This window comes from Hippopotamus amphibius, chromosome 8 (assembly GCF_030028045.1).
Source record: "Hippopotamus amphibius kiboko isolate mHipAmp2 chromosome 8, mHipAmp2.hap2, whole genome shotgun sequence".
In the NCBI taxonomy this organism is placed as follows: domain Eukaryota; kingdom Metazoa; phylum Chordata; class Mammalia; order Artiodactyla; family Hippopotamidae; genus Hippopotamus; species Hippopotamus amphibius.
Window position 1 is genome coordinate 102,163,588 of NC_080193.1, and position 27,304 is coordinate 102,190,891.

Genomic DNA, 27,304 nt, shown 5'->3' on the forward strand with positions numbered 1-27,304 from the left:
AGAAAGCCCGTGTGCAGCAATGAAGACTCAATACAGCCAATAAAAAGAAATTATTAAAAAAAAAAAAAAAAAGCAGTCCCCTCAGAAGTTAGGTATGTCCATTATAAGTGAGGTCAACTAAGTATCGAGCAGCCCAGTCAGCTGCCTTTCAGACACCCTATTCCTCAATCCTTCCATCCCAGTGTTACAAAGCCAGTAACTTCCCTCACTTCCCGACAGCCTCATCAGCAAGCCAGCACTGGTTCACCCTGTGACAGAACTGTGATAAGGACAGGACGGGAAGAGGAAGGCAAACAGCAAAGGCCACTACTCCATTCTATTCTTGTAATAACTTGCATTCTCCACCCTCTGCCCTATTCTCATTCCAAGGTCTTCACTTTCCTACTTTTAACTTCAGTGAAATAATGCTTAAGAGAGTCACTGAAACTATTTCTTATTAGTCTTTTACATCACTAAGAGCTGTCACTAACACCTTGAAGGAAATTTTTTTTAACCTATTCTCACCCTCTTGTTTCCTTAGCAACGGAAGTAAAATCCCAAAGTATAATCATAACAAAGGTTTCAAAAAAAAAAAAAAAAACTCTCCAATTAGATACGTACCTGATGCAGGGGTAAGAGTGGGAGAGTGAAGCTAAGAACATGCTTTGGTTCATGATGGGTCAAAGAAGGAAAGAAACCTTTCTCAAGGTAGTGGCAATAGAAAATAGTGAGGTGACAGGAAATTGATTCAGGCCAAAGCACCTAGAGGTTAAAAGAAACCCACAGCTCACTAATGTGCAGTGGAGAGCATATTAGAACATTTCTGTCAGGCAGTCATCCTTCCTGTGTCTGGACTCTTCCTGTGTCAGAAAATAATGAGGTGACAAGGAACTGGTACAGCTGAAGAAAGATCTCAGGAGTTATTAGTATATACATTACAAACAGAACTTTTATTTTTTGTATTGTGGGAAAGGTACTCAATTCTAAACTTAATTTTCTCTCCTAAATGTCACAAAACAAAGATAATGGCTTGCTTTGGATGCCATTTTCAGGCTGCATTTGGTTTATAACTGTTAAGTCACAGAAATGAGGAAGGAGAAGACTAGAAGGGGAAGATGATCTGTCAAGGTTTCCGCAAAATGGTGACCTTCCTCGATTGTAGAACCATAAAGATCTACTGGTAAGCTTGTTCAGAACAGAAAGCTCAAGTTTCCTGGGTGTCCTGATGAGAAATGCACATAACAGGAAACTACCAGTGTAGTAACTAACTGTACATCTTGTTACTGCCTTTCCAGGCAGCTACAGAAGTCGTATCCTACTCAAATGGTAAGAAGTTTTTCTCAAAAGTAATCTAAATACCAGCAAGTATTTATCAATAGTTTAATCTATTTAAAGGAAAAGAAAGAAAGAAAATGGCTACTTGTCTAAGGTAAACACACCATTTTAGGTAAGTGAAGCAAAGGTTCAACTGTAATTCATTTAACTAGCAAATAGTTACATGATTAGAAGAAAAATAATCCACCCAAACTGCCTGGGAAAGATTTTCTGCATTAAACATACTGCTATTGTTCCAGAAATAAAAGATAATAGGCCTTTGATTTTATTCCTGACATAAACTATATTCTAAAATATCTAAAAATAACAAAAATGATTATACTTTAACTTTTATGCTTCATTTCAAGGGCTCTTAAGGAATTTTATGTGTGCGTATATAATTTTTTCCCCATATCTACAAAGCTTTCTGTAATAAAATCTACATTTCTAAATATAAATCAGTACATGTAAATATAAGTGGGTTATCATATTAACTGAGAGGTATCCTGAGACAGCTCCAAAAGAGTAAAAATCCTTCAATGTAGTTAGGCAAAATCTATCTTTCCTAAGATCTGTCCTCTTGAAACAACAAGGATCTCCTATTTGCTCAGTTTTTGATTCTTTCTCTTCAAATCAGAATTTTTCCACTCAGTTAAGATTTCAATTAGGCAAATTGCTGTTTTAAAGTTTTCTTTTTCAAATTACATTCTCCATATATATCTATATACATTATAGCTTAAAGATCAAATTCTGCAAAAAAGCTGAGAATTAACTAACAAAGAAAGAACCCCAAGAGAAGGTCTGGCTAATCCTGAATCTTAAGAGGTCAATCTACATTATAACTTAAATATCTGTTTCAAAGTGCGGGGATAAGACTGTGATATGACATATAGAGTCATATGGAAAGATGGGAAGAATACCTACTGAAGCAGTAGCTGAGCAGGGTAAAGAAAGAAAGAGTTAAATTTTCAAAGGAAGAAGAATGTGCCTTCATAGGCAAGTAGGATGGGAAAACGTCTGTTCAGTAATTCAACAGAGATCTATGAGAGAAATACGAGCCAGAAACCTTAATATAACAAAAGGGAGGTCAAAACTGATGTTTAGAATGGTTTAAAAAAATTAGAAAGCACTGGAAAAAAAGCTTTCCTAACTCAAGGGTTTTTGTAGGGGCCTCCAGGTGGCCTTGATTCCTCCTGTCCTGTCAGCATTACTTTACTTCCGTCCTCCAGCAATCACTGTCCTCTTATCTAGCATCCCCCTCTTGGTTCTTCTAAGCTACATCTATACTCTATAATAAATGGTCACAGCTGAAGCACCTACTCTTTTGACTTCTAAGTGGCAAAATCTTAAAACTTCCAAGAACAGCAATGATGTCCTGGACTGGCATACAAAGATTCTACTGCAGAGCAGCAATTTTCTCTTTAAAGTGCTAAGCTCCTCTTACTCCTCAGATGAAAATAGGTTTTTTCCCTTTCTACTTCACTATCCCTTTGCTCTCAAACCCTAAGCTACTACAAAACTATCATGTCCCCAGCCCAGATGAAGAAATAAGAAAATCCGATGGGAGGGTTCTCTTGCTTGAGGCTATAACAGCTAGAAACACCTGCATGATTTTTAAGTTCTCACTCCTACATTAGTTTATGCGGCTGGGAAGATGCTGTATTTCCCGCTCTCCTGTTACTAACATCTGACTCTAATCATCAATCAAACAATCCTGAAATGTATTAGCTACATCTTCTAATGAGAATATTTTTTGAAATACTCCTTAAAAATATGATACCTTAAGTATCTGAGGGCTTTGTCAATTTTGGAAACCAATGACATGTGAAAAGATTCTCTATCCTAAGAAATCTGGCAGCATTTATTCTTCATAACAAATAGTTCCCTGAATCCCAAATTTCCAGGGAAAGAATCACTCAAAAAAGTATGTGAGGATTCTTTTCTAACTGTAAAAAAATCCATTGTAAGCCCAAGAAAAAGATCTTTTGTTAACTAGTAGTTATAGACTATCAACTATCAGCAGAGCAATACTGTCCTGGATCATTAAAGGATACTAAAGGAATTTCCCAATAAGAATAATCTACATATCATGAACTCCAAACAAAAAAAAAATGTAATAACTTGGAAAGCCTATGAAGAGAAAAGTTAAAGAGACGCCAAATATTCAAACTTCTTAACCAAATAATGAAAAATCTACTCCTAGAAAAGTATAAATATAGAAAAAGCTTTAAGCACACAGGAACTGGACCCAAATAATGGCCAAAATTAGGGAAATGCTCTACAGAATCTGAAACATTAAAAATGTTCCTGTAGCATCCTGTAATAACATAAACATTTTTCCACATTAAATAAATTTTTTTTAGAATATATGAAGTCTAACATATGGTATGATCTCTACAAGGAATGAAAAATGAAAAAGAAGAAAAAAATGTAAGGAATAGCTGTCTTTCGAGAGTGAGACTCTGGATGACTGTTTTCCTACTTGATTTTTTAAAAAGTAACAGCTTAATTGAGGTATAATTTTTCTATTTGACTTTTTCAGTTCCTAAAATTTTTGTAATAAGCATGCAATATTTTGATGATGATAAAAGCTTTAGAAAATAAGTTCAATATGAAATCAGCAGAGAAGTCTAGTAAAAAATCCAACTGGAAGCAACCTAAGATTTATTGAGCAGTTATGTGCCAAGAATCGCATTAACTGTTTTGTAACATTCTATCCCATTTACACCTCGGGACAGCACACAAACACAAATACTATAATGCAGAGAACCCGAGGAACTTCATACAGCCAGCAAGCAGCAGGACCCAGAACTTAAGCTAAATAATCTGATCTCAGAGCAGATCCTCTGGAGTTATACGACCTCCCAGGTTACTTTTGGGTTCTTTGTTAGCATCTAATCTATTGTTCCCAGGCAATTATATTTGTATTTTATCTATTCGTTTTTTATGTTGGTTGGTAGATTTTTGGGTAGCAGCTTATTTGGAAAATAATTCACAATACCATACAACTGACTCATTTAAAGTGTACAACTTTTGTTTTTGAATGGTTACTGAACAAAACTGTACAACCATCAGCACAATTAATCTTAGAATTACACCAAAAATAAGTCCCTCACCCATTAGCAGTCACTGTCCATTTCCCCTCAACTTTCCCAGCTCTAGGCAACCACCCATCTACAATCTGTCTCTATGGGTTTGCTTATTCTGGACATTTCATGTAAATAAAATCATACAATATGTGTTCTTTTGTGTCTGGCTTCTTAGCATAATGTTTTCAAGGTTCACCCATATGGCAGCACATATCAGTATCCCATTCCTTTTTATGACTGAATAATATCCCACTGTATGGATATACTGCATCTTATTTATCCATTCATTGATTGAAGGACATTTGGGTTGTTTCCAAATTTTGGCTACTGTGAGCGACACTGCTATGAACATTTGTGTCCAAGTTTTTAATATGAATGTATGTTTTCAATTCTTTTGGATATACACCTTGGAGAGGAAGTACTGGGTTATACAGTAACTCTATATTTATTTAGCCTTTTGAGAAACTGCCAGGCTGTTTTCCAAAATGGCTGCACAATTTTACATTCCTACCAGCAATATATAAGGGTTCCAATTTCTTCACATCCTTGCTAACACTTGTTATACATCTTTTTAGTTTTTGGTTATTAACACTCAATAAAGCAAGTCAAGTAGTCAAGATGTCTGCTGTGTCAACTGTACAAAAGTCAAGCCACATGAATTTATTTTCAAGTTACCGTATTTTCTAGTCCTCACCTTCTCCACAAAGAGACATTTTAGAATTAGACAAAAATGCAGTTCATGCAAACTTCAATAATCTTTATGAAGCAAATTCAACTTGCAAGGGAAAAAAAAAAAGAAAATTTTGGATAATTTTACTGCTTTAATTGCTACATTTAATGCAACTTTAAAAAAAATCACTTCAGAAAGTTATAAACTGCTAAAACCCATCACTTAATTCAATAAAACTCAATCTTAACCTCTATTCTACTTGAAGCAAAAATGTGGATTGGAAATAAGAATTGGACTTATCTCTTAGAAACACATCTAAATTATTTATGGATGAATTAGAGGGATTGGATGGTTGGCAAATTCACCTACAAAACCATGTGGATCTGTAGCCTTTTGAGAGTGAGTGGAATAATTAGTATTCCAACTTTGACAATTACTAGTCTATTCAAATTTTTCATTTCTTGTTTTGTCCGTTTAACATTTTCTATTTCTCCAAATATAAATGCAGTTTGTTTAGGTTTTTAAATGTGCTAATGTATATTCATATTTTATAATTAAAATGCCTTATATATGGAAAAAAGCTATTGGAAACCACAATCAAACTAAATTTGTGAAATCAAATTTGATCCATGTATCAATATTTTAAGACACAATTAGACTGAAATATATACCTCTACGCATACTTTCTCTTGAAAACAATCCACATATACTTGACAATCATCAGAAGCTATCAATTTATAGAAGGGGCTGGCAAACTTTTTCTTGCTCTCTCCTTGCTAAGGGACCCCACCCAATTTCAATTCAGTTGAAGAGAAATGCTCTATGGGGGAGCCAACAGGAACAGTTCATAGAGTTCAATTAAGGAACAAAGTTAAAGATTTTCCCTACTAAAAGACTCATGCTCCAGGTGTCATTATCATCCTCTATCTTCACACAAGGAAACTGAGACAGAACAGGTTACTTATCCAGGATCTTGGTTCCACAGCTAATGCTTATCTCTATTATTCCGCCTCCAATATACCAAACTGATAAAGACAAAAATATAGTAAGTCAAAATATGTAACTATCTGTATCTCCTAGAGGTCATATCACAGATCACTAACGGAAAACATCATTTTGTCAATTTAATATTCTATTTTTTTTTAATGAAAGCTGTGATTCAGTATTTAATCACTGTTTCAAATATGCTTGTGTACATTTTTATCCTAAACAGTTACCTATGAAATAATACATGACCAGGAAAACAACAAATCCCTTGTCTGGATGTTATGGTATCTGTGCTCCTACCTGACACTGGTTAATAGCTGCATGGTTGCCATGGAATGGAGACTGTCTTTCTTTATCTCGATGATGCCGACTGCTGTGTTTACTTCTCTGCAATTGCTGCCGTAACTTTGCGATCTGAAAAGGGGAAAAATAACAAGTACGTCAGAGTGTTTCCACATTACATAAAATCTATCTGTACTTAATAAGAACCAGTAAAATTCAGCCTTAATAAATCTCATGAGTTTTTAAACCATCCCACAAAAACCTGATTTATTGTAAAAAGTTTATATATATACACACATCTGTATATGCATAAATGTATCTTTCTTTCAAAGAAAAAATTATGTTCCAACACTATTCTGAGACTTTAAGCTTCCCAAGTACTAAACAAATGAAGTTTTCAGCATTTAGAATAAATTATATTATATTTATAGCTTTCACAAAGAATTTAAAAATGATAATTATTCTCTCATTGCCCTTACAAGTCACATTTCATTTAGAATTAATTTATCAAACACCTAACCTTCAACAGCTCCAAAATAGTAAACAGTATTATTTAAAAATCAACTCACAAAAAAAAAAAAAAAAATCAACTCAAGCTATGAAATGCATTCAGATACAGTCTTTAAATAACAATTTCAATCCGTGTCCCACATTATTCCTTTTGTTTGTTTATTTATCTATCTATTTTTGGCTGCACTGGGTCTTCACTGCTGCACACAGGCTTTCTCTAGTTGTGGTGAGCAGGGGCTACTCTTTGTTGCAGTGCTCGGGCTTCTCACTGCGGAGGCTTCTCTTGTTGCGAAGCACAGGCTCTAGGCATGCGGCCTTCAGTAGTTGTGGCATGCAGGCTCAGTAGTTGTGGCACATGGGCTTAGTTGCTCCATAGCATGTGGGATCTTCCCAGACCAGGTATCAAACCCGTGTTCCCTGCATTGGCAGGCGGATTCTTAACCATTGTACCACCAGGGAAGTCCTCCCATATTATTCCTTGACTGAATTTTTCTGTTTTATTGCTACATTATGTATAAAATGCAAATGTCCTAATTATAGGCACAAAAAAATGGTAATCATAGCACAGGGCCATAATCAACTTGGCTATACTGGGTTACTGAATTTCAGAAATACTACCATTGTATATAGAAATAGTAAGTGTGAATTTGTTCAATTTGTTATTGTATCCTACAATCTTATACATCTGACATTTATATTAACAGCTACGGACTCTTATTAAAAAATAAAGAAAAACACATAATCAAGTAAGTTATGTATACATTTCCCCATTCAAATCTTCATTCAACAAAATAACTGTTTTTTATTTTTCAAGTAAACAAAACAGCCACCAAAAAAACAAACAAAATTTAAAAAAGAACAGAAACAGACAAATCTTTGCTCCTCACAACTTCAAGGAATTAGTCAATGAAGGGATCAAACTTCCACACCCACTTCCTTGGAACCATTTTTCTGACCTCCTTAAGTTGATCTGTGCTGCCCCACGATGCTGAACGCTTATGAGACCCTTTCTTCTTTTCAGAGTATTCTTCAGCCCATGCACTCTCTGTCTATAATGGGAAAAGGAAGGAAGAGATTTTAATAAAATAGTTAATCATTTAACAATAATGAACGTCACATTTGCTACAACAGAGATGGACCTTGAGGGCATTATGCTAAATGGAGTAAGTCAGAAAAAGACAAATATTGTATGATCTCATATGTGGAATCTAAAAAAAAACTCATAGAAAAAGAGATCAGATTTGTGGTTACCAGAGCTCGGGGTCAGTAGAGGGGGAACAGGATGAAGGTGCTCAAAAGGTACAAACTTCCATTATAAGATGAGTAAGTACTGGGAATGCAATGTACAACCCAATGGCTATAGTTAATTAACATGTGCTGTATGGTATATCTGAAGGTTGCTAAGAGAGTAGATCCTAAAAGTTCTCATCACAAGGGAAAAAAAGGTTTTTTTGGTAACACTATGAGGTGACAGATGTTAACTAAGCTTATTGTGGTGATCATTTTGCAATACATGTATGTCATTATGCGACATATCTTAAACTTATATAGTGCTATAATGTCAGTGATATCTCAATAAACCTGAAAACATTTTCCCTTTCTAAAAAAAAGTATACCATATTTTTCTATTACAAGATATATTCCTATTACAGAAAAATCAGATATTAGAAAATATTTAAAAGAACACAAATTACCTATAATTCTTTAGCATCGGTTACTTAATTGCAATATTTTAGCCTATTTCTTTCATTTCTATTACTAAAAAATTAGTTATTATATAATGATAAGCATAGCATTTTTTGAACAAATGCATACTAATATTAGTTAACATTCCTGTGATCTTATTATGTGCTAGGCACTGTGCTTTATGAAAGTACGGTGAAAGGTCTTCACTGTATTGTCTGATCTAATACAAAAAGTTCTACAAGTTCTACAGATAAGGAAGTTGTGACAATGAGAGGTTAGATAAGTTGCCTAAGGTCTCACAGCTAGGAAATGTCAAAGCCAAAGATACAAACCTAAGACTCCACAGTATATAATCGTAACCTCCAAATTATGTCTTTTCTTGCTTTAAATATCTGCAGTGTACAACTTTAAAAATGTTAAATTCTTAGTGGTTACACAAAATCCAGAACTTAAAAACATTGTATCAGAAAAAAAATTATTTTTAGCACATGAAAATCTGCTCAACCTCACCCCATAATAAAAGAAATGCAAGTTAAAACTTCACTGATACTGAGCAGTTTGATCACACACACTCTTCTCCATTGCTGGTGCAATGTAAAATTAGTACAGCCTTTATGGAAAGTGATTTGGCAACTGCTGTCAAAGCTACAAATGCACATACTGTTTGACACAACTACTCATCTTTTGGTAATGTGCACTGCAGATGTACAAATTTACACCTTTATGCACAAAATGACGTATATTATTCCCCACAGCACTGTTTTTATAAGAGATTAGAAAAATGTAGAGGATTGGCTACATAAATTAAGGCTTATCTTTACAACAGAATAATACACAGCTATAAAAATGAATAAGGAAATCTACAATATACTAATACAAAATCATCTCCATGAGATACTGTTAAATGAAAAACTCAAGGCTCAGTACAGTATGTACAGAAGCTACCTTTATGTATAAGACTGCCAGAAAGAATACACACACATATAAAGTATATCTGGAAGAATACACATGGTAACAAAAGAAACTAATATCAGTGGCTGCCTCATGGGAAGAAGGTACCTCTCAAATTTTGTACTATATAAATGAATGTACAGCCTATTTGAAACAAAATCTCTTTATATGTAAGATGTAAAAACTTTTAAGATAAGGGGAAATTCTTCTATATGGATAGAATGATGTCCTTAAGTGAAAACAAAGTTGCAGAATAATGTATAGAATATGCTATCTTGTGTTTAAGGGGAAAAAAATCACCTTTTTGGGGGGCAACCTCCAGGGAAATAACTGATTTAGGCAAGGATCATCAATGGACACTAAAACCATTAAGTGAAAGGTTACTAGGGAATATGATATTCATGTCGTGCAAAAAAGAATTCTACTTGCTAATTCAAAAAAGATAAAGTATCTCTTTTACAAATATGTTGTATAATTCATAAAATAACATAGACCAGTGCCTTCCCTGGTGGTGCAGTGGTTAAGAATCCGCCTGCCAATGCAGGGGGCTTGGGTTTGAGCCCTGGTCCAGGAAGATCCCACATGCCACAGAGCAACTAAGTCTCTGCGCCACAACTACTAAGCCTGTGCTCTAGAGCCCATGAGCCACAACTACTGAATTCACGTGCCACGACTACTGAAGCCCATGCACCTAGAGCCCGTGCTCTGCAACAAGATAAGCCATCGCAATAAGAAGCCTGCGCACCGCAACAAAGAGTAGCCTCTGCTCACTGCAACTAGAGAAAGCTGGCACAGCAGCAACGAAGACCCAACACAGCCAATAAATAAATAGTTTTTTAAAATACACAAAAAGAAAGTATGAGATGAATCGTTCTAAATTAAAAGGAACTAAGAGAAACCAAGTACAATGCATGAATCTCAGACCGGATCCTGAGGGAGGGAGGGAGGAAGGAAGGAAGGCAGGCAGGCAGGCAGGCAGGCAGGCAGGAAGAAAGGGAGGTGGGGGGGGGGGAATCTTGGGTAAACTTTAACATGAATTTGATATTCCATGATATTATGTAATTACTAATTTCCCTAGGTGAGCTAATGCTACTGTGGTTATACAAGAAATGTCCTTATTCTTAGAAGATACATGCTGAAAGATTTAGGGATAAAGTGTCATGATATCTGCAACACACTTTCAGAAAGTACAGCAAAAACACACATACAAATACAGATTGGTAAAGCAAATATGCCTATGTTTAAATGTAATGATAGCTGTAATATCCTTCCAATTTTTTGGTATGTTGAACATTTTCTTAGTAAAAAGTTAAAAAACCCAGAATCTTAAGTCATATCAACTGACATTTTGTAAAATCCATTTAGGACAATTTCATAAAGAAATACTTCTGTCAAAAAGTATTAGATCTTTAATCCATTTTGAGTCTATTTTTGTGTATGGAGTTAGAGAACATTCTAATTTCATTCTTTCACATGTAGCTGTCCAGTTTTCCCAGCAACACTAGTTGAAGAGATTCTCTTTTCTCCACTGTATATATTCTTGCCTCCTTTGTCACAGATTAGGTAACCATAGGTGCATGAGTTTATCTCTGGACTTTCTATCCTGTTCCACTGATCTATATTTCTGCTTTTATGTCAGTACCATATTGTTTTGATTACTGTAGCTTTGCAGTATAGTCTGAAATCAAGGAGCCTGACTCCTCCAGCTCCATTTTTCTTTCTCAAGATTACTTTGACTATCTGGGGTCTTCTGTGTTTCCACACAAATTGTAAAAAAATTTTGTTCTAATTATGTGAAAAGTGCTATTGGTAATTTGATAGGGATTGCAATGAATCTCTAGGCTACTTTGGGTAATATAGTCATTTTGACAATATTGATTCTTCCAGTCCAAGAATATGATATATCTCTCCATCCATTTCTGTCATCCTTGATTTCTTTCATCAGTATCTTACAGTTTTCTGAGTACGGGTCTTTTGCCTCTTTAGGTAGGTTTATTCCTAGATATTTTATTCTTTCTCCCATCCAAGTACTAACCAGGCCTGACCCTATTTAGCTTCTGAGATCAGACGAGATCAGGCACATTCAGGGTGGTAAGGCCGTAGTTTCATTCTTTTTGATGCAATGATAAATGGGACCATTTTCTTAATCTCTAGTTCTGATCTTTTGTTGTTAGTGTATAAGAATGCCAGAGACTTCTGTGTATTAATTTTGTATCCTGCAACTTTACCAAATTCACTGATGTAAGACGAGAGACTATAAAACTCTTAGAGGAAAACATAGGCAAAACACTCTCTGACATAAATCACAGCAAGATCTTTTTTAATCCACTTCCTAATGTAATGACAATAAAAACAAAAATAAACAAATGGGCTCTAATTAAACTTAAAAGCTTTTGCACAGCAAAGGAGACCATAAACAAAACAAAAAGACAATCCACAAAATGGGAGACAATATCTGCAAATGAAGCAACTGACAAGGGATTATCTCCAAAATATACAACAGCTTCACGCAGCTCAATATCAAAACAAAACAAAACAAATCAAAAAATGGGCAGAAAACCTAACTAGACCTTTCTCCAAAGAAGCATATAGATGACCAAGAGGCACATGAAAAGATGCTCAACATCACTAATTATTAGAGAAATGTAAATCAAAAGTACAATGAAGTACTACCTCACACCAGCAGAATGGCCATCACCAAGAAATTTACAAACAACAAATGCTGGAGAAGGTGTAGAAAAAAGGGAACCCTCCTACATTGCTGGTGGGAATGTAAATTGGTACACCCACTATAGAGCACAGTATGGAGGGTCCTTAAAAAACTAAAAAGAGAGCTACCATATGATCCAGCAATCCCATTCCTGGGCATCTATCTGGAGGAAACCATAATTCAAAAAGATACATGTACCCCAATGTTCACTGTAGCACTATTTACAACAGCCAGGACATGGAAGCAACCTAAATGTCCATCATCAGAGGAATGGATAAAGAAGATGTGAGAGAGAGATATATATATACACACAATGGAATATTAGCCATAAAAAAGAATGAAATAGGGACTTACCTGGTTGCGCAGTGGTTAAGAATCTGCATGCCAATGGAGGGGACATAGGTTCAATCCCTGGTCTGGGAAGATCTCCCATGCCGCAGAGCAACTAAGCCCCTGCACCACAACTACTGAGTATGCACTCTTAAGCCCGTGAGCCACAACTACTGTGCCAGTGTGCCACAACTACTGAAGCCCGCACGCCTAGAGCCCAAGCTCTGCGACAAGAGAAGCCACTACACTGAGAAGCCTGCCCACTGCAGTGAAGAGTAGGCCCCACTCACCATAACTAAAGCCCGAGCACAGCAACAAAGACCCAATGCAGCCATAAATAAAATAAAAAATTTAAAAATTTAAAAAAGAATCAAATAATGCCATTTGCAGTGACACAGATGGACCTAGAGATCGTTATACTGAATGAAGTTAGACAGAGAAAGATAAATACAATGTGATACTGCTTATATGTGGAATCTAAAAAAATGGTACAAATGAACCTATTTATTACAAAACAAAAACAGAGTCACAGATGCAGAAAGCAAACTTACGGTTATCAAGGGGGAAGGGAGGGAGGGATAAATTGGGAGATTGGGATTGACTTATACACACTACTATTTATAAAATAGATAACTAATAAGAACCTACTGTATAGCACAGGGAACTCTACTCAATATTCTGTAATGACCTATACAGGAATAGAATCCAAAAAGAGTGGATATATGTATATGTATAACTGATTCACTTTGCTGTACAGCAGAAACTAACACAACATTATAAATCAACTATACTCTAATAAAAGCTAAATAAAAAATAAAAATGGTTTTAAAAAAGTATTAGACCAACAAATAAATGCAGGAAGAATGACAACAGAGTTATAAACTCATCATTTGGAACTACTACAGTAATTGCTGATTCAAGCAAGAATCATAAACGAATGCCAAAACCAACAGGTGAAAGTTTGTTGAGGAACAGGATATTTACAGTCTCAAATATTTCCCCACAGACTATGTACGTACAGTTACAAAGGGAATCTGGTGGGTCAAACTGAACATTACTGACATCGGGCATCTCTTGATGCACATGCACAGAGAGGAACACACATCACATATAGTATTCCTCCCAAAAATATAAGTATTGAATCTAATTGTTTAAAAAGCAGATAAACCCAGGTTGGGAAGATTCAACAAAAATACTAGCTTGCACTCTTAAAAAATATCAATGAACCGAAAGACAAAAAAAACTGAGGAACTCTTTCAGATTAAAGGATTCTAAAGAAACATGATATTTAAATGTCATGTGTGCTCCTTCACTGGATCCTAGCTTACAGGAGAAATTGCTAAGGAAAACATTACTGGGAAAACTGAAAAAAATGTGTCTATGTATCACATATTAAATAATAGCACTGGATCAATGTTAAATTTCCTGAATTTAATAATTATATTGGTAATATTTTTAAGTCTTTGTTCACATATATCCTGAAGTATTTGAGAAGAGTCAGAATGTCTGTAAATTACTAACAACTAGCAAATAATAACAGTAATGATAACAACTATATATACATAAAAAAACAAAATATGCAAAAATTTAAATATAGGTGAGGTAAATATATAGGTGAGGAGTATACTGATGTTCAATCTACTATTCTTGTAACTTTTCTATAAACTTGAGACTTTTCTCCAAAGGAAAAGTTTTTAAAAATTAAAGAAATTACTAAAGATATTAATTTTAAGTATAAGAATTCAAGGAAAAGCAAAGAAATATAAAAGTTTCCTACAGATTTAAGAACAAATTAAAGATGAGACCAAGAGTATTAATTGGCAAAACAAATAAAAATAAGCATAAAGAGCAAAAGACATCTTTGTTATTTTAACTGGTAAGATGTTCAGGCAGGAAAAAATAGTCAGGAGAAGTCATTAATTTTACTTAAACCTCTAATTCTAAAGATAATTCCTTTTTTTGTTCAACTAAGAAGCTGTGCCTTTATTATAAGATACTCAGGTATTAATAAAAAGTAAAACTGAGTTTTAATTAAGCATGTTTCAATTTTGTTCAATTTTGCATTGTATACTGGTAAGCTATTATGCATCTTCTAATGTATCTGGCAAGGTACTGTAGTTAAAGAAATACAGTTTTTATTCTCAAAGAGCTTTTTCTAGGAGAGAAGGAATAAATAGCCAATTATGATATGTGATGACTGAGGTTCCCTAAGAAAGGCACCTAACCCAGACCTGGAAGGACAGGGAAAGTAGGTAGGCAAGATTCTATGGGACTGGGAGGAGGCTTCTATGAGCATTAGAGTGTAAGCTATTGCAGGCAAATGGTGGGAAAGCATTTCGAACAAGAGAAAATACAGGAACACCAGTCAAGTGGTAGCCAGAGTCAGGTCACAGCAACTTGCTGAAGACTTACTGAACTGCTTCCACAGATCAATGGGCTCCCAAAGGCTCATAAGATTGTATATTCTTACTGGTAAGACAAAATATCTGAACCCACTGAACCTGAAACTGCAGAGGAAATAAAGAGGGTTGCAGAAATGTTCAAGAAAATGCATCCATACTAATTTAAACATAAGGTGTGGATTAAGCAGAAAGCAAGTAGAGACTGTATTCATTTTATTTTATTTTTCTTAAATTCTATATTGGAGCATAGTTGATTAATAATGTTGCATTTGTTTCAGGTGTACAGCAAAGTGATTCAGTTATACATATACATGTATCTATTCTTTTTCAAATTCTACTGTATAGCATAGGGAATGATGCTCAATATTCTGTAATAACCTAAATGGGAAAAGAATTTGTATTCATTTTCTATACAATGTACCCTAATCCCAGCAAAGTTACAGATTTTGAACAACTGCAGAGTTCTACAGAACTGTTTGGTTTAAAAAGTCACAATTTTGGAGGAAAAAGATGGCGGCGAAGTAGAGAGACGTGGAGTGCATCCCTCTCCACAGATGCATTGGGAATGCACGGAAGGACACAGTCATTCCCACAGAGAACCAGCTGAACACCAGCAGACGGCCTCGGACACCGGAAAGGGCTGCGGAGAACCTGACATAGCCGGTAGGGAGGCATCTACGAGGGCTCAAAGAGGGTGAAGCGGCGGAGCTGTGGCAGACGGGAGGGAGTGAGAAACATACGGAGGGTCCGCAGCGCAGCTCAGCGTTCCCGGACCGAGACATCGATCTGCGGCTGAACGGAGGGTCCAGGAGCGGGAGCGTGGGAACCGGAGAGCTGGTTCAGGGGGAGAAACATTGTTGCCGGTAGGGTGACGGACCGAGAGGACAGGAGGGAGGAGGTCCGCGGAGAGGAGTGCCGATCCCTGAGAGCTGCCCGGCCATGATGGCGGCTGGAGGCTGCAGGCTCCCGGGCGGGGGGGAGGAGCCACGCGCATAGCCTCTCTCTCTCTTTCTGCACCTCTGCAACAGGCAGCGGAGAGACGCCCTGCGGGGCCACATAAGGTGCTCAGGGATAACAAGCACCCTCAGGCGCTCGGGCGGGGCTAGATTAAAACTCCTTGCAACGCCAGCAGCAGGGAGGCTGCCAAGAGAAAAAAAAAAAAAAAAAAAAAACCAGCATCAAAAAGAAAAAACCCCGAGAGAGGCCCAACTCTAAGACTTTCTGTGTACGCCTGAGCCACCAGCGCCCTCTGCAACAGGCACCTCCAAGCCTGACTGAAGCAACAGTGCGCCACTGCTCACTCCCTCCCAGGAGAAGGAGCCACTATTGCACCCTCTCCCTCCCCACACACCGAGGCTTACAGACGAACAATAAAGGAACCTCTGCTGGTCACAGAATAACGCAAAAAAAAAAAACCCAAGACTGAATATTCGTCTAATCCAATACTTGGACATTAGTCTGAGGCTTGGACAGTCTTCTATAAACACCTCTATCACCAGGACAAGCAACCCCAAAAACTTGGACAACCATGAGGAAACAAAGAAACACCATACAGGCAAAGGAGCAGGAAAAAAACCCACAAGACCAAATAAATGAGGAGGAAATAGGAAAAATGCCTGAAAAAGAATTTAGAGTAATGATAGTAAAAATGATACAAAATCTCGATAACAAATTAGAGAAAGTACAAGAAACAGTTCATAAGAACTCAGAAAAACAAACAGCAATGGATAACAAAATAACTGAAATTAAAAATACTCTAGATGCTCTAACCAGCAGAATGGCTGAGGCAGAAGAACGAATAAGTGAGTTGGAAGATAGAATGGAAGAAATAAACGCCACAGAGCAGGAAAAAGATAAAAAAATAAAAAGACTAGAAGACAGCCTCAGAGACCTCAGTGATAACCTTAAACGTACCAACATTCGAATTATAGGCATCCCAGAAGAAGAAGAAAACAAGAAAGGGTCTGTGAAAATATTTGAAGAGGTTCTAGTGGAAAACTTCCCCAACATGGGAAAGGAAATAATGAACCAAGTCCAAGAAGCACAGAGAGTCCCATACAGAATAAACCCAAGGAGAAATACACCAAGACACATATTAATCAAACTAACGACAATTCAACACAAAGAAAAAATATTAAAAGCAGCAAGAGAAAAGCAACAAACAACATATAAGGGAAAACCCATCAGGATAACAGCTGACCTTTCTACAGAAACTCTGCAGGCCAGAAGGGAATGGCAGGATATACTGAAAGTCCTGAAAGAGAGAAACCTACAGCCAAGAATACTTTACCCAGCAAGAATCTCATTCAGATTTGAGGGAGAAATCAAAAGCTTTCCAGACAAGCAAAAGTTAAGAGAATTCAGCACCACCAAACCAGCCTTACAACAAGTGCTAAAGGAACTTCTCTAAGTAGGAAACACAAGAAAAGGAAAACACCTACAAATACAAACCCAAAACAATTCAGAAAATGGGAATTGGAACACACATGTCAATAATCACTTTAAATGTAAATGGATTAAATGCTCCAACCAAAAGACACAGACTGGCTGAATGGATACAAAAACAAGACCCTTCTATATGCTGCCTACAAGAAACCCACTTCAGACCAAGGGATACATATAGACTGAAAGTGAAGGGATGGAAAAAGATATTCCATGCAAATGGAAGTCAAAAGAAAGCTGGAGTAGCAATACTCATATCAGACAAATTAGACTTGAAAGTAAAGACTATTACAAGAGACAAGGAAGGACACTACATAATGATCAAGGGATCCATCCAAGAAGAACATATCACAATGGTAAATATCTATGCCCCCAATATAGGAGCACCTCAATACATAAGGCAAATGCTAACAGCTATAAAAGGGGACATCGACAGTAACACAATTATAGTGGGAGACTTGAACACCCCACTTACATCAATGGACAGATCATCCAAACAGAAAATAAATAAAGACACACAAGCTTTAAATGACACATTAGACCATCTCGACTTCATTGATATTTATAGGACATTCCATCCAAAAACGACAGACTACACTTTCTTCTCAAGTGCACACGGAACATTTTCCAGGATAGATCACATCTTGGGTCACAAATCAAACCTCAGCAAATTCAAGAAAATTGAAATCATATCAAGCATCTTCTCAGACCACAACGCCATGAGACTAGATATCAATTACAGGAAAAAAACTGCAAAAAATACAAACACATGGAAGCTAAACAATTCACTATTAAACAACCAAGGAATCACTACAGAAATCAAAGAGGAAATCAAAAAGTATCTAGAAACAAATGACAACGAAAACACAACAACCCAAAACCTATGGGACGCAGCAAAAGCAGTTCTAAGAGGGAAGTTTATAGCAATACAGTCCTACCTTAAGAAACAAGAAAATGATCGAATAAACAACCTAACCTTACACCTCAAACAACTAGAGAAAGAAGAACAAAGAAACCCCAAAGTGAGCAGAAGGAAAGAAATCGTAAAGATCAGAGCAGAAATAAATGAAAAAGAAAGGAAAGAAACCATAAGAAAAATAAATAAAACTAAAAGCTGGTTCTTTGAGAAGATTAACAAAATTGATAAACCATTAGCCAGACTCATCAAGAAAAAAAGGGAGAAGATGCAAATCAACAGAATTAGAAATGAAAAAGGAGAAGTCACAACGGACACCTCAGAAATACAAAACATCATGAGAGACTACTACAAGCAACTATATGCCAATCAATTGGATAACCTGGAAGAAATGGATACATTCTTAGAAAAATACAATCTTCCAAGACTGAACCAGGAAGAAATAGAAACCATGAACAGACCAATCACAAGTACGGAAATTGAGACAGTGATTAAAAATCTCCCAACACACAAAAGCCCAGGACCAGATGGATTCACAGGCAAATTCTATCAAACATTTCGAGAAGAGTTAACACCTATCCTTCTCAAACTCTTCCAAAATATTGCAGAAGGCGGAGCACTCCCAAACTCATTCTACGAGGCTACCATCACCCTGATACCAAAACCAGGCAAAGATGTCACAAAAAAAGAAAACTACAGACCAATATCACTGATGAATATAGATGCAAAAATCCTCAACAAAATACTAGCTAACAGACTGCAACAGCACATTAAAAAAATCATACACCACGATCAAGTGGGGTTTATCCCTGGGATGCAAGGATTCTTCAATATACGCAAATCAATCAACGTGATACATCATATCAACAAATTGAAGGATAAAAACCATATGATCATTTCAATAGATGCAGAAAAAGCTTTTGACAAAGTTCAACATCCATTTATGATAAAAGCTCTCCAGAAAATGGGCATAGAAGGAAATTACCTCAACATCATAAAAGCCATATATGACAAACCAAAAGCCAACATTGTTCTCAATGGAGAAAAACTGGAAGAATTCCCTCTAAGAACAGGAACAAGACAAGGGTGTCCACTCTCACCACTGTTATTCAACATAGTTTTGGAAGTGTTAGCCACAGCAATCAGAGAAGAAAAAGAAATTAAAGGAATCCAAATTGGAAAAGAAGAAGTAAAATTATCACTCTTTGCAGATGACATGATACTATATATAGAAAACCCTAAAGACTCTACCAGAAAACTGCTAGCACTCATTGATGAGTTTAGTAAAGTAGCAGGATACAAAATGAATGCACAGAAATCTCTTGCATTCCTATACACTAACAACGGAAGAGCAGAAAGAGAAATTAAGGAAACTCTCCCATTCACCATTGCAACCAAAAGAATAAAATACCTAGGAATAAACCTGCCTAAGGAGGCAAAAGATCTGTATGCAGAAAACTTTAAGACATTGATGAAAGAAATCAAAGATGACATAAACAGATGGAGGGATATACCATGTTCCTGGATTGGAAGAATCAACATCGTGAAAATGACTGTACTACCCAAAGCAATGTACAGATTTAATGCAATCCCGATCAGATTACCAATGGCATTTTTCACAGAACTAGAGCAAGAAATCTTACGATTTGTATGGAAACGCAAAAGACCCCGAATAGCCAAAGCAATCTTGAGAAGGAAAAATGGAGTTGGTGGAATCAGGCTTCCTGACTTCAAACTATACTACAAGGCCATAGTGATCAAGACAGTATGGTACTGGCACAAAAATAGAAAGGAAGATCAATGGAACAGAATAGAGAACTCAGAAGTAAGCCCAAACACATATGGGCACCTTATCTTTGACAAAGGAGGCACGAGTATACAATGGAAAAAAGACAGCCTCTTCAATAAGTGGTGCTGGGAAAATTGGACAGCAACATGTAAAAGAATGAAATTAGAACACTTCCTAACACCATACACAAAAATAAACTCCAAATGGATTAAAGACCTACATATAAGGCCAGACACTATCAAACTCCTAGAGGAAAACATAGGCAGAACACTCTTTGACATACATCAAAGCAACATCCTTTTTGACCCACCTCCTAGAATCATGGAAATAAAATCAAGAATAAACGAATGGGACCTCATGAAACTTAAAAGCTTTTGCACAGCAAAAGAAACCATAAACAAGACTAAAAGGCAACCCTCAGAATGGGAAAAAATAATTGCCTATGAAACAACGGACAAAGGATTAACCTCCAAAATATACAAGCAGCTCATGCAGCTTCATACCAAAAAAGCAAATAACCCAATCCACAAATGGGCAGAAGACCTAAATAGACATTTCTCCAAAGAAGACATACAGATGGCCAACAAACACATGAAAAGATGCTCAACATCACTCATCATCAGAGAAATGCAAGTCAAAGCCACAATGAGGGATCACCTCACACCAATCAGAATGGCCATCATCACAAAGTCTGGAAACAACAAATGTTGGAGAGGGTGTGGAGAAAAGGGAACTCTCCTGCACTGTTGGTGGGACTGTAAGTTGGTACAGCCACTATGGAAAACAATATGGAGGTTCCTTAAAAAACTAAAAATAGAACTACCATATGATCCAGTAATCCCACTCCTGGGCATATACCCAAAGAAAACCATAATCCCAAAAGAAACTTGTACCATAATGTTTATTGCAGCACTCTTTACAATAGCCAGGACATGGAAGCAACCTAAATGCCCATCAACAAATGAATGGATACAGAAGATGTGGCATATATATACAATGGAATATTACTCAGCTATAAAAAGGGATGAGATGGAGCTATATGTAATGAGGTGGATAGAACTACAATCTGTCATACAGAGTGAAGTAAGTCAGAAAGAGAAAGACAAATATTGTATGCTAACTCACATATATGGAATCTAAAAATGGTACTGATGAACTCAAGTGACAAGAACAGGGAAGCAGATACAGGGAATGGACTGGAGAACTCGAGGTATGGGAGGGGGCGGGGGGTGAAGGGGAAACTGAGAAGAAGCGGGAGAGTAGTACAGACATATATATACTACCAACTGTAAAATAGTCAGTGGGAAGTTGTTGTATAACAAAGGGAGTCCAACTCGAGGATGGAAGATGCCTTAGAGGACTGGGGCAGGGAGGGTGGGGGGGAATCGAGGGGGGGGCGTCAAGGAAGGGAGGGAATATGGGGATATGTGTATAAAAACAGTTGATTGAACCTGGTGTACCCCCCAAAAAAATAAAATAAAATAATAATTAAAAAAAAAAAAAAAAAAGTCACAATTTTGGAAAAGATTCATTGCTTTTGATGAGTACAGACTCTGCATTTTCATTTCTGTAGTTGCAACTGGAGTATAACCCTAAAGGTAATTTCAAATCCCAAGCATCTACCCTAACAATGGGGCTCAGTATCAGAACAGAAAACAAACTAAGTCCACCAAGAACATCTGAAATTCTGGAAACCAATATGTAAATCCAAAAACCACTGCAAAGTGTGTTTACTTGGTCTTGTAAAAGGATGTTCTTTCACAAAAGTGCTGAGATCAAGCAACCAACAGTGATGTAAATTTGAAGTCTAAATCAAGATGTACCTTAGCTGATTTTCAACAATCAGTAAAGAATCTTTTAACTCTTTAAATGATTTTCATTCTTCACTAGCCATAAAGCTTTAACCGCTCTGCTCATTCAATCCTTTGCAAATATTCCCTGAGTGTTTATTTCATCCGGTACAGTACTATGTCCTGGGGATGAAAAAATAGCAATGGACAAGCCAGATACCGTTTCTGCCTTCATGGGCTCACCATTTAATGAATATGAGAAACATTAAATAAATGATTAGACAAACATTTAATTAATTATAATTGTAGTAAGTTGCTATGACAGAAACTACACCCAACTGAGATGCAGTCATCAACTGGCTTTATGATCTTGGACCTCAGCTTCCTCATCTGTAAGACTAGGAGGTAGATCAAATGGTCTCTTAAGATCCTTTTAACTGAAACTTTTTATAAATCTAAAAGTATGAAACTTTGCTTCCAGAGTCTTTTTGTTGGGATATTTACATTTATAGACTCTGTCAGCAATGTAATATAATCTCCATCCTGCAACACTTGAAGATTTTTGAGCACAAAAATATAAGGCTGGAAAGTAACCTTCTTTTTAATATTTACTTATTTATTTGTTTGTTTGCACTGGGTCTTAGTTGTGGCATGCATGATCTTCGTTGCCGTGTGTGGGATCTTCATTCCAGCATGCGGAAACTTAGTTGCAGCATGCGGGATCTTTAGTTGCAGCATGAAGACTCTTCGTTGCGGCATGTAGGATCTAGTTTCCTGACCAGGGATTGAACCTAGGCCCCCTGCATTGGGAATGCAGAGTCTTAGCCACTGGACCACCAGGGAAGTCCCTAAAGTAATCTTTACTGTAACAGATTTTTAAGTCCAAATTCCATACATTAAATATACTGTGATATTCTAAACTAACTATAAAGAGTAAGTTAAGTGGGAGGGAAATTCCCTGGTGGGCCAGTGGTTAGGACTCTGCGCTTTCACTGCCAGGGATCAGGTTTGATCCCTAGTTGGAGAACTAAGATCCCACAAGCAATAAGGCAAAAAAGTTTTTAAAAGAGTAAGTGGGAGAAAAGTATGCCCATATATTATCTGTATGTCCATAAATTATCTGTATCGAAATTACTTTGGGTACTGTTTAAAATGTATAATACCAAGCCTCATCCAAAACCTACTAGAGACTATCTGAAGGTCAAGCCTGGGGAACTGCACTTTGGATAAGCCTCCCAGATAATATTAATATACACTAATGTTTTAAGAATTTGAGCAGAGAGTAGAACAAATAATATTACGAGAAATGGTTTCAGAGTGAAACACTTCAACATAAGAATTATAATAAACCTACCTGTGTGGCCTTGTCCCTCATGCAAGGAGCAGCTTGCCCATGACCATCACGAGGCCAATGCCCTGCAAGGTACGGAGCAGCAAGTGTATCCAGGGAGGAGGTGCGGCGGATGATGCTAGAGGGGCTGGAGGAAGGCGGTCTTGTTTTGTCACCTAGGTTTAAGACAAATACATTTATTTTAAAAATATATTAGGAAGGAAACAAAGTAGAAACTATGTAGAGGTTCTCTAACTTAAATATAAAATGTGGTTAATAAAAAGGAACATGTTATTGGTTCACACAAACTTGGATGAATCTCCAGGGAATTATACTAAGTAAAAACAGTCAATCTCAAATGGTTACATGCTGTATGATTTCATTTGTACAGCATTTTGAAATAACAACATTTTAGAAATGGAAGAAAGATTAGTGGTTGCCAGGGGTCCACTAATAGATAGGGGAGGGAAAGTGAAGTGGCAGGAGAGAACCAGGTGTTATAAAATGGCAACACGTGGGACCCTGGTGATAGGGACCTATTCAGTATCTTGACTGTGGTGGTGAATATGCAAACATACAAAAGAGATTAATCATTATAGAATTCAACACACACACAAATAAGTATAAGTAAAACTGAAGAAATCTGTATAACAGCAGTGGATTGTACAATGTCAAAACACTATAGAGGGACTTCCCTGGTGGTACAGTGGTTAAGAATCTGCCTGCCAGTGGAGGGTACACGGGTTCAAGCCCTCGTCCGGGAAGATCCCACATGCCACAGAGCAGCTAAGCCCCTGTGCCACAATTACTGAGCCTGCACTCTAGAGCCCTCAAGCCACAACCCTGAGCTCACGTGCTTCAACTACTGAAGCCCACGCACCTAGAGCCTGTGCTCTGCAACAAGAGAAGCCACCACAATGAGAAGCCCACACACTGTAACAAAGAGTATCCCCTGCTCACTGCAACTAGAGAAATCCAACGCAGCAACAAAGATCCAACACAGCCAATAAATTAATTAAATTAAAAACAAATTTTAAAAAAATCAGCTCTGTAAGGCACATATCTTAATGAGTTTTTGTTACAATAAACAGACTGTAAGAAACCATACTAACCAGCCTATAGGAGCTATACTTGAAGCCACATATGCAAATGTATTTTCCATTTCAAGCTACAGGATATGTATTTAGCTATAAGCCAAAACTAAAAACAAAACAAACAAAAAACTAGAGATAATGGGAAGTTAGAGATGATGTAGAAGAAACACCCTCACACCTCCTTTTTTATCCCCCCCCCCCCCGAAGGGAGAAGGCAATAGACTTAGCTAATTTATGCTTTAAAAATAATAAAATTACATTAAGGGTCTTCCCTGGCAGTCCAGTGGTTAAGACTTTGTGCTTCCACTGCAGGGGGCGCAGGTTTGATCCCTGGTCAGGGAACTAAAATCCCACAGGCCATGGGGTGCATCCAATAATAATAACAACAATAATAAATTAAAAATTAAAAAATTAAGAGGTTTAAAAATATTAAACATAATACATACGTGACTAGAATATTATAATGTTATCATTCTAGCTCTATGTAATAACAAATACCTTGTTCTTCTTAAGGCCATATATGAAAAGACACCTCTCTTCTACTTATATTACATTATTTCTTATTAAGGGTCTTATATAGTTACAAATATAAAAGTTCAGGTGCTGGTTATGTGACCCAAATAACAAGAGATTCAATTCCACCAAGATAATGGTTTTAGCAGCTGTGTTGCTGATAACACAAAAGTTGCTTCACAAGATATGCCTCAGATACATAATTTGTTTTCAAAATAGCACAATTATTTCACTACAACATTACCTAACTGCTGCAAATTCTAACCATTTCTGCATACAATCTTCCTTTTATAGTTAAATACAAAATAAATGCAGTACATATCTACAAGTTCAAGGAAGACATGTACCCACATTATTAACTGTGATAAGTGAAAAGCAATAAATATACATGTTTACGACTTTTCCTCTAACTAAAAAGTTAATCTGTACTTGGATAGTCACAAAAAGACTGTTCTTGGCCACAAAAGAAAAAGAAAAAGAAAAAAAAGCATACACATTATGTAAACTGGTGTATATTCATTAAAATCAAATTGTTAAAAACTGGCACAAGAGTGTAAAGCAATTATATTCCAATAAAGAGCTTAAAAAAAATCAAATTATTAAAAGCTGTCTGGCACTTTTCTTCCCTGGCTATAACATTGCTTCAGTCACCCACCAGTGCACTAATCAAACAGATCTTACTAACAGGTCTGAATCCATTTTCAAGATTTTAAATTATCCAAGTGTTGACTTTTCAGCCAGGCCTCCTAAGACTATCAGGTTTTCTATAACAAAACGGAGAACAGAAAAGTTATACATGGGGACTTTTAGGTGGCGCAGTGGTTAAGAATCTGTCTGCCAATGCAGAGGGCACAGGTTCCATCCCTGCTCCAGGAAGATTCCACATGCTGTGGAGCAACTAAGCCCGTGCACAACTATTGAGCCTGTGTGCCACAACTACTGAAGCCCATGCACCTAGAGCCAGTGCTCCACAAGAGAAGCCACCACAATGAGGAGTAGCCCCCGCTCACCACAACTAGAGAAAGCCCGCGTGCAGCAATGAAGACCCAACGCAGCCAGTAAATAAGTAAATAAATAAATTTATTAAAAAAAAAAAGTTATACATGGTCACATGTAAAAATTAGTACTAAACATTTTCTCTTTTGAACTCCCTTCATTTTAACATTTTCTAAGGGATTGTGAGCTAGCACTAAGCCCTAAAAATTAAAAAGATTAACTTACAGCCTCCATAAAGAACACAGAGTCTACATCTAGCTTGTCATTATTCCATTTCAATCCAAGTTCCCAAAATTGACAAGATTTGGTGCCTAATTATGAGGGAGTTCAAGGGAAGGGAAGGAGCCTCAAAGAGTCAAAGATGACTCAAAGAATCCCAACCTAATGAACAAAGGCTGTATTTACAACGAAGTCCAGAAGAAACTCTGACAGCTGACAAGACCCTTCGCGATCTGGCTTCTCCCAGCCTTCCTTTCTTGCCTGCACTGCCTCAAATTCCAATCATGCTGAACGACTTGCAGCTCCCAACACGTGCCAAGCCCTGCATGCCTACAGGCATTCTGTCTCTACCTACATTACCCTCAGATCCCTTTCCTGGGTTTGGCTAATTCACGTTTAATCTTTCAAACTTCAGTCTGGATGTCTGAACTGAAATTCAAAATTCAGTTCAAATGTTTCCTCTTCCTTGAACAGCCACCTAAACCCAAGAAACACATCAACATCTAGATCAAAAGCCCTCCTTTGTGTTGTCATAGCACAGTTCATTGAAATGGTCTCTAGACTGTCCCAGTGCTCCAGGAGAGAGATTTTTAAGGCCAGGAATTTTACCTCCCTCCAACCGAATGGTTAAAATAACACCTGACATACAAGCAGAGAAGAGAATGACTTCAATGTTTCTATCTTCTATCTATATCTCTCTATCTTCTATCAACAAGGGCAAATCCAGATACTCTTTTGTTAATCCAAAGTAAATCAACAAAAACTAATACTGCATGATATCACTTACATGGTATCACCTATATGTAGAATCTTTTTTGAAAAGTCAAACTCATAGAAACAGAGTAGGAAAAGTGGTTGCCAGAGGTATGAGGGAAACAAGAAAAGGCTGATGAAAGGGTATAAACTTTCAGCTATAAGACGAGGTGTTAATGTATAACATGGTGACTACAGTTGATAACATTATACTGTATAAGTAAAATTTGCTAAGAGAGTAGAACTTAAATGTTCTCTCACACAAACAAAAAAAGATAAATATGTGAGGTGATGGATGTGTTAATGAACATGGGCTGCTGAGCCCATGTGCCGCAACTACTAAAGCCCACGCGCCTAGGGCCCGTGCTCTACAACAAGAGAAGCCACTGCAATGAGAAGCCTGCACATCACAACGAAGAGCAGCCCCCGCTCACCACAACTAGAGAAAGCCCGTGTGCAGCAACTAAGACCCAACACAGCCAATAAAATAAAGAAATAAATAAATTTATTAAAAAAAAAAAAAATTTTTCAGTCAATGCCCTGGGCTCTGGA

At 36.9% G+C, this 27,304-nt stretch overlaps 1 protein-coding gene across 2 annotated transcripts in view; it reads right to left on the reverse strand.

Annotated features, from left to right (window-relative positions):
• Positions 1 to 27,304, reverse strand: part of FAM117B (family with sequence similarity 117 member B) — an 83,497-nt gene that overhangs the window by 19,807 nt on the left and 36,386 nt on the right. For both annotated transcript variants that reach the window (XM_057746623.1, XM_057746624.1), the window contains exons 2-4: positions 23,202 to 23,353; positions 7,788 to 7,880; positions 6,340 to 6,453 (exon numbers count right to left, since the gene is read on the reverse strand). In XM_057746623.1, coding sequence (XP_057602606.1) covers positions 6,340 to 6,453; positions 7,788 to 7,880; positions 23,202 to 23,353 — 359 coding nt within the window. The remainder of the gene's footprint in view (positions 1 to 6,339; positions 6,454 to 7,787; positions 7,881 to 23,201; positions 23,354 to 27,304) is intronic.